This window comes from Spodoptera frugiperda, chromosome 13, assembly GCF_023101765.2.
Source record: "Spodoptera frugiperda isolate SF20-4 chromosome 13, AGI-APGP_CSIRO_Sfru_2.0, whole genome shotgun sequence".
NCBI classification, from domain to species: domain Eukaryota; kingdom Metazoa; phylum Arthropoda; class Insecta; order Lepidoptera; family Noctuidae; genus Spodoptera; species Spodoptera frugiperda.
In genome coordinates this window covers 5,088,139-5,097,102 of record NC_064224.1, presented here as the reverse complement: position 1 = coordinate 5,097,102, position 8,964 = coordinate 5,088,139, and the positions used below count along the sequence as shown (strand labels likewise).

The window sequence follows — 8,964 nt, the reverse complement described above, 5'->3', positions numbered from 1 at the left end:
GCTGCTACTGCTACATAGGCTATATAGCGTGTTCGTTTCTTGCATGGAACTGCTTGTGATAATTCAAACATACATAGGTGAAGGTGTAGTTTTGGGTCTGGTTATGAAAAGTGATTCTGAACGCAGCTACACGAAACAGGATATATTTATAGTATACGGCAGTGTTCTATTTTACTATCCAAATATTCGACTTCCTATTTCAATGTATGTATTTTTATTTAACATCATGATAATAAAATGGACTGGACATTCTTTCACGTCCCCATTTGAACTCAAAAAAGACATTAAGGGCGTAAGGGCGGAACGTGGAACGTAAGTGATTTGTCAATGTCAGATTAGTACAGGGTACTACAAAAACGTAAAACAAGTAAATAAATACTTAATACATTTACCTCGCCGACCTTAAGCTACTGAAATTACAGGTCAAACTTCTAATAGGCATGTCATTTAGCCAAATTAGTCGTTAAAACAATACGCACATAAACCATAATCGCGCCTCTATGTAAATATCGATTACAATTGGACAAACATACCATTGGAAAATGTTTTGTGGTTAATGACCAGTACTTAGCATTAAGAACGAAGCCAAGCGTTCATTCCAAGGTTATAAGTAATAATATAAGTTAATAGTCATATTTTAATTCATACTAAAGAATATGAAAGTAATTCTGCTTTTCTGTCTAAACCGCTGAACAGATTTTGATAAAAATTAACAAGCAATTAGCCTGGTAATGTCTAATGTCCCGTTGGTCTAAGACGCCCGCTTCTTATGCATAAGAGTTGGTTCGAAACCTACCGGCTACCAACGGCAAGTACCAATGTGACATTTTCCGAGTTATATGTACTTTCTAAGATTATTTAGACACCACTGATAAACGGCGAAGGAAAACATCGTGAGGAAATTTAGGCTTATCATTTCTAATTATAAGTTTGAAATCGCCAAGCCGCATTGAGCAAGGGTGGTGCATTAGTGCTCAAACCTTTGTGCAAGAAGAGGATGATGTAAATTAGCCTGAGAAAAGAGAACGGATATTCTCGTGTTTTGTATGTAGATGTGTGTTTAAACCTATGGCTTTATTCGTCGACTTTAGACAAAACACACGTAATATGTTGTTGGGCTTCGCAATGGTCATTGTATACTTAGCCATAACATTGATAACACATCGACTGGAACGCGCGAGAACGCTCAACCTTAGGCTGGTTTTATAGCTACGCTGTTAGACGCGCCGCTGTTAGCAGCGCGCGTTTTGCTGTAAAACGAGATTAGTACCGCGCGTTTCGCTTCTGTATACAACAGTTTACTCAACAGCGCTGTTCAAGCGCGTGACTATAAAACGCAACTACTACCCCGAACAAATCCGAACGCGCGCGTTTCAGCCGCGCTGTCGAAACGCGTAGCTATAAAACCAGCCTTATGTCCATCCGATTTGAACAATGCTACACAAGCTATACAAAACCAGTTTATTATGGTCTCACTTTCTATGATCTTTCTGTACGTTCAACAGGTCAGTTTATACTGGTTTTGTATAGGCTGATGTGTAGTCATAGGTCTGGAGAACGGCGGCGTTAGGTGTGTAAGGGCAATTAAAATGTGAGTCACGCAACCTATGAACGAATAGGCTTAGTATGCAAACACGCAGTTCTAATATTTTACATAATATTTGATTAAAAATGGCGAACGCGATGTTGGTTTATACTTTACCAGTTGTAGTCATACATTGTACCTATGTGTGAAGGTACTATGTATATAATTCTTCAGCCAATACATAACCTTTCTTATTTCCAAAATGCCTTTAACCAATTGGTCATCTATTAGATATGTACAATGGATAGTCTTATCTTTATATATATAATTCTTCTGTAAGTGTGTATGTCACTGAACTTCTTTAAACGACTGGACCGATTTTGATGAAACTTTTTGTGTGTGTTCAAGAGGATCTGAGAATGGTTTAGATTCACAATTTTGTACGCTGGGCAATGATGTTTTAATTAATTTTTAATTTTGACAGGACAACGTCTGTCGGGTCCGCTAGTACATAATTATGATACAAAAGTACATAAAAATTAACAATTTATTAGACGGTTCTCGGGACTTGATTTCTCAGTAGTTCTACGATGTCTAATAAACTAATAATAAATACAGATTAATTTAACATTTTAGCACAAGTATTCTGGTCGCTACGCACTCCGGGGATTCCCATTATAAAGATCGAAGTGTGTTCCTAAGGTGTACATTTTCCTTGTGTACAAGATATCAGGCATGCCACATGAGAGTCTCGGGAACAATGAGTCGTCATTTTCTGACCGAAATAACTTATGTGGATTTACCATAATCTTGGTTGGAAACTGCAGTTTAACGACTGAGATGACAAAATAACCTCTCGATCGACCTCTGTTTTGACACGATATTCATACAACGAAGGCCCGTCGCCTATAGCGACTTTTTTAAGCTATGCTGTCGCGCATCTTCATTGATACAGTCGCGAAGTGAAAATAAAACTAAAATGCATTAGTAGCGATGCTGTCGCGCATTCAGTGAATGCGTGAAAATATCGCGTCGTGGATAAGAGGGTTTAAGGGAGCCCTAAGCTCCTATACCAAAAAAAGTTACTATATTTAAGTATTTTCATTGTATCAACATTTTCTTTCCCTTAATTCCAGTGCCTAGCCGCCGGCTCCTCGATAATGAATCGCGAGGAAGAATCAGCGGCGATGCGACCGCTGGCCAAGGCCCTCACTCGGAGTTTGGAGACTGTTCGCTCGTTGCTCCGGGAACAGTGTCTCAGACCGAGAGGCATGGCTTTGTCGCAGCATGATGATATGCTGCATGAGAGCTTGAGGATATTTGACAGGTAAGGCCATTAATAAAGTATATTCAACTAATTTTCCTATGTCCAATCTGTATCCAAATATGTATGAAAATAAAAATAGGTAGGTACACTAAGTCTTGGTTATCATGAGGCGTTTTAATGCTTCAAATTATTGAATAATAACCGAGTTCGTGTTTCTTGAGGAAACTATATACCTTTTATAATCTGGATATTTTCAAGGCATGAATGTAAAGGATCGTTAGCAATATTTTTGCTTATAGTTTCCAAACAATAAGAAAATAACAAAAATTCTCGTTACAACAATCAGAAATCACTATCCATTTTTATATCAATGCACCACATTCATACCTTTTTTTTTTATAAAGTGGGGAAACCTTTAAAACGAGTGTGGGATTTTTACCTCACAAAACCCTGGTGACCACCCTCAGCACCTGTAAGGGGCACCGGGTCCTCTAATAGACCTGTTTCGGAACCACATTCATACCTGCCTTGGTAATTACTTTCAGATTGTTTGCGGAGTTCGAGCTATGCTACGTCAGCGCCATGGTGAATGTGAAGACGCCGCACGAGTTCGAAGCGCAGCAGTTGATCTGCGTCCTGTTCTCCGAGAGCTTACGGCGAGCGCTCAAACAGAATTTGCTCATACAGGAACAGGTATATACTGTCTTTTGATACGTTTTATCATAACTGTTTCATTTGTGTGTGTTGACTGCACGGTTAGTGTGGTGGCTAGGCAACTGGCTACCGTGCAACGTGTAGCGGGTTTGATTTCCGCTCGGAGTATCTGTTTGTGTGATTCAAAAATTGTTTTTTCGGGTCTGGATATCATGTGCCCGTGATATTGTGTTTGTAAACGCACCCACGATACAATCCTAATGCACATTAGGATTTTCTCCTGTTCCTCCAAGGTTTTTTTTTAAAGTTGTGGATGTTTTCTTCCTTCAAGGTTTAAGAACCATAGAAGATTGCAGATGATAGCCAAATATTAAACATTTGGAAGACCTGTGTTTTTTAGATAGTCAATTAGTGGTGAATTATACAATGGTTTATGTATAATTTCAGGTGGACTCATACGACCCCGCGTTGATGTTCGCTGTTCCCCGACTGGCCATAGTCAGCGGGCTGCTCATATACTCCAGCGGACCTCTCAGCATAGATAAGCCACCAGGTAAGCGAGACATAAGTCTCTTTATCGAAACCAAAAATTTAACAAATTTTATGACTTTGACTGCCTACAAAAATTTGTTGAACGCAAATTTTTCTCTAGCTGCCGTCACTTCTACCACCCCTGGCGTTTAATGTGATAGAGACGATCTGCCTAAGGCGTAAATTGATCTGTAAAATGTTATAATCCATGGTAGTTCGGCACATTCACTACACGAAGGACCCAATTAACTACACCGATATGTTTTTGTTACATGCGTAATAAATAGATTCATTATTTTCTATACCTTATTTACATATATTATTTTTTCCATACCTTATTTTCGCAAACGTTTTCTTTGAACCACAAAGTTAACTGGTAGAGAATGTCATATGGCATAACATTCGCTTTACGTACCAATATTTCATTATATTGTGTACATTCAAGATTAAATAAATAAATAAAATACCTAACTTGCCAATCAAAGTCTCATCTAACCAATTCCCCTTATATCTTCCAGAGGAGATGTCGGACATGTTCCGTCCGTTCCGCACCCTGCTGCACAAGATCCGCTCGCTGCTGTGGACCCTGGACCGCCGCGAGCTGCTGGCCCTCGAGCGACTGCTCTGCACCAACGAGGATATCTCCAACCTGGCGGCTTTGGACTTGCCTGCCGGTGAGTGGAGTTTGATTTGGGTGTTATGTTATATGCTATGGGTTTGGGAGAGTTTGTGTATTAAATTGTGACTAATGTAAATGTAAATATTGGGTATGTTTTATATCCTTAAGCTGTATCTATTAATCTACCACGATTGTTATCCGCAACACGGAAGAAAATGGTATAAAAAATATATTGAACATGATTTTCTTGATTAGAACAGTGTGTCTTCGTCATAATGGTAGTGATAAATGGTTACTTAACCCAGTTTTTAGCAATTGTTTTCGATACAAAATCGTTACCAAGGAATAGTTTAAGTAATCATTAAATGTTTGTGCCTGCGGCAGTTAGTGACCTAATATTAAATTAAAGTTCGAATTCAAAATCTCAATAATATTCTATTCCATTCTAATTATGCAAAGTATTAGAAATATCAAAATCTGGAAGATTTTTGACCCAACTACAATTTCGTAATGTATTTTTTTAATAACTTTAATTAGTCCGCGTACTTTGCTGAACAAAACAAGAATTTTCAGGAATATTTAACTAAAAAAAATGTATTCTGTATTCCCAGATCCGGAAACATCAAACGACTGGTCGTGTCCGTACCCAGATCTCGGAGAGTTCGTGTCTCGGTTCTACGCAGACCACGCCAACTGCCGAGACCTGTACTCGCAGCCCAGGTAATTAATAATTGGAGGATTTATTTCAAGATGTACATTATACATAATGTGCATCTCTGTCTACTACTTCGGGGATAAAGGGCGTGACGATATTGTATTTCAAGATGTTTGAACACCGTATTATAATTTTAAGTCCTCTCAACTTACTTCTTTGCAAGTGAGGTATGTTTTGTTAGATACAAGAGCTACTTATAAATGTTACACTATGTTCGTAAAGTTATAAACTTTATGTCATAGGTTGTAAGATGGGCATTTTAGGGCGATCCTAGAATTATATGGACGAGGCTACCTATTAGTAGCTTTTACTTTTTATAGTTATTTAAACAAACATCCTAAACAACCTGATACTTATGAACAGTTAGAATGTACTTGTTAAAATCATGTGAAGAAATAACACCTTTATTTTCTTATCCTCAGCTCAAGTGAACCGATAGCCGACGGCGACTACCTTCCCGACAACATAGAAGTGATGACTCCAATCATAGACGGACTACGTCGGCTCAGTGAGGGCACGGCCGACACTACGGGACATGAATCGGAACACGACAGTCACACCCGACTGTACTCCGACACAACTAGCACTGACACATTCCACACTAACGACAGCAAGGACTACATCGATAGGACTAGGAAGACCAGCAAAACGGAGCCCAGTGAGCTCTCGTCGCTAAGAAATCTCTCCACCAGCGGGCTCATGATGTTCGATCCCCTGGTCATACACGCCGCCCCTGAAACCCGGCCTGTACCAGACCACGACCTCGTCACCTCTCTAAACGACCAGGTCACTGAAATCGCTGACAGACTCTCTTCCATCGCCGCCAGCGACGTCGACATACTCGACCACAACCAAATGCACTCCTTCTCCACAAACGACGTCCCTACACTTATATCGACTGACGATTCCGAAGCGTACGGCTTCTCCGGACCCAGAAACGAACAATTAAGCTGTTTGCCTTCAACGAGTCACGGGTATCTCATACCCAACGCCATCAGTCACGAGCCCGCCGTACTATCTTCCCTCTCTCACAACAACTCAGCCGTCTTCAACCAGGAAGACGAATCCGGCGCCGATATCAACGGAGCCATGCTGAACTCTGATCTCCCGCTCATTATCCCTGACAATATTGACGCGGACATAGTAAATACTAATATATCGATAGCTAACGCTAATTTAAGTTCGCTCCTACTAACAAATGAAGAGTATCATAATTTAGTTGATAACGACGCTGCGGACGGTGATAACACGAGTTTCCATTCGGCTAAGATGACGCTAGACAGAGAGGACGAGAGAGTTAAGTTTATGCTAGGATACGAGAGCGAACACGAGTCGCCGGTCGACTCGGGCGTCAGTACTGAGAACACTAGTTTAGATAGGTCGCCCGATTCCGACCAGAGTAAGGAAATCAAAGACAATCACTTCATGCAACAAAACAGGGTACTAAAGAGTCCGGACGCGGAGGCAGACGACGACAAACACACCAAAAACACGTTAGAAAGTTCCTTTTCCGATGTAAATAGCGACGTTACTGTAAATATTAATTACGTTGAAGACGACAGCAGTAAGAACGAGGCGGGCTCGTCGTCCACTATAATGAATAAGGTTATAAATAGGTTAAGTTCGGACGAGGAAGGGTTGAACGAGGCGACCAATGTAAATAGCGAGGCGAGGCGAGTGTTGCAAGACTGGGGAGCGAATGCTACTGAAGAAGAGTACAGGACTATCGACGAAGTGATCACTGAACTGAGGAGACACAGAGAGTCCGATAAGAAGATTAGTTCGCTAGTTGACGAAGACAATAATGTTAGTTCTAACGCGGACGTGGGACCGTCCCAGTCCCGACCGAAGAAGAGTAGAAAGTCCAGTAGTAAGAGTAAAAAGAAGAAGAGTAAGATCTGGTCGCCCGGTATGGTGATATTAGATAACCGGTCGACACAGAACCAGAATAGTCCTTTAAGGTTGAATTTGGATCATTTTGTTGATGAAAGGTGAGTGCAATACTTTATTAGTTAAATCTAAGTTAACATAGACCCTTGTACAAGAAATAGACTATTGAAATTGACATAGAATAAAAAACTTACCGGTCAAGTTGAGAACCTCTTTTTTGGGAAATCAGTTAAAAACAAATAAAATATTTATTTGACTACTGCTACAGATGTTAAAATCAACCACTATCTATACCATGGGCAAAGTTGCTGGTAGAAGCTAGTGTTGATATAAATGCAGTTATTACTATTAAGTAATCTGGAGTGTTGCAATATTAATAAAATTCTTGTGTTTTATTCCAGTGGCACATCATGCGGTGCGTCGGAATGCGCAGACGACGAACAAATAGCGCTCGCGTTGCAGGCGCAGGAACTAGCGGCCAGGCAACATGCACGGGGGAAGTTCAAGTTAGTATATCTATACTAAAATACATCATGTTTATGTGATTACGCATTACGAGCATGCTCGATTATTTTCGAGCTTTATCGGGCCCTTAGTTGCCAAATGCGGAAATTAACTCACATTAGTTCGTTTACAAAGATATATGTCTGGTATTTAACAATAAGGAGCAGCCTTTATATTACTAGTTGAAAGTATAGCCACATGTCAAAGAATGTGAATAACAATATATTACAGTATTGCATGAATATAAACATGAAACTCGATAGTTTACAAGGGTGATTTATAGTAGTTATTAGTAGAACAAATATATCACAAACATAAATCAAGAAACAATTATCTATATTCTACAGAAAAATGATAAAGAAATTACACACAAAACCTAACCTTACTACCAACGCAATAAAAATAAATTTTCCAAATTCCAGATCAAGCGAAGACCTAATCCACCGCCTGTTCGTATGTATCGCCGGTGTAGCGGACCAATTGCAAACGAACTTCGCGGCGGATTTGCGCAATATATTGAAGTCTGTGTTCTTAATGAACCAGTCGCCCGATCCGCCCGAACCGGTCGAGGAGAAAACTCCTGCTATTGAGTATGAAGCTACTGAGGATCAGGTTATACAGAATGGTAAGTTTATTGTTTATAGCTACAATATTTTTATAATTAAACTATCGTGAGACTTACTAAATTTAAAAAAATCACGGTTTACTCACGTAAATTAATGTTTTTATTATGACGTGATATCCCTTTATTCCCGGAAGGGGAAAAGCCATCACCAGTTGGTTATAAGTCCCATGTAGTAGGTGGTGCCCACTTCCTAGTTATGTTCGCAATCATATTCGTGAACATTCGTCATAGCCACTCTCTTGGTTAAAAACAAAATAGCCTTTGAGTGGTTTTTAATTAATTGTCTCAAAATGTTACTTAAACTCTACAGCATTAGTCACTGGTGTCTAATTACCTGAAATCCTGGCTTCTCAAATTCCTACTTAGTACAAAAACAGTGAATAATCAAACAAACCCAATATCACGATTGCAGGCAGCTCATTCGACAGCGTGTACTCCGCGGAGGAAGTGTACGCGGACAGTACGTCGGACTCCACGTCGGAGGGGGGCGCACGGCCCGTGCCCCCCGCGCCCGCCGCGCCCCCCGCCAGGCGCAAGTCGCTCGATAATACTGGGAATCTACAGGCTTCGGTGTCTACTGGAGATCTTACATACAGGTATGATTTGTTTTTGTAGTATGTCGTTAAAATAGATT

The 8,964-nt window shown here is 40.2% G+C and overlaps 1 protein-coding gene across 1 annotated transcript in view; it reads left to right on the top strand.

The window, feature by feature from the left end:
• LOC118270289 (lateral signaling target protein 2 homolog) overlaps nt 1-8,964 on the top strand; it is a 58,954-nt gene that overhangs the window by 46,236 nt on the left and 3,754 nt on the right. Inside the window, exons 4-12 of the mRNA XM_050698159.1 lie at nt 2,662-2,852; nt 3,338-3,485; nt 3,894-3,999; nt 4,496-4,651; nt 5,208-5,316; nt 5,734-7,302; nt 7,603-7,707; nt 8,128-8,330; nt 8,743-8,926. Coding sequence (XP_050554116.1) covers nt 2,662-2,852; nt 3,338-3,485; nt 3,894-3,999; nt 4,496-4,651; nt 5,208-5,316; nt 5,734-7,302; nt 7,603-7,707; nt 8,128-8,330; nt 8,743-8,926 — 2,771 coding nt within the window. The remainder of the gene's footprint in view (nt 1-2,661; nt 2,853-3,337; nt 3,486-3,893; nt 4,000-4,495; nt 4,652-5,207; nt 5,317-5,733; nt 7,303-7,602; nt 7,708-8,127; nt 8,331-8,742; nt 8,927-8,964) is intronic.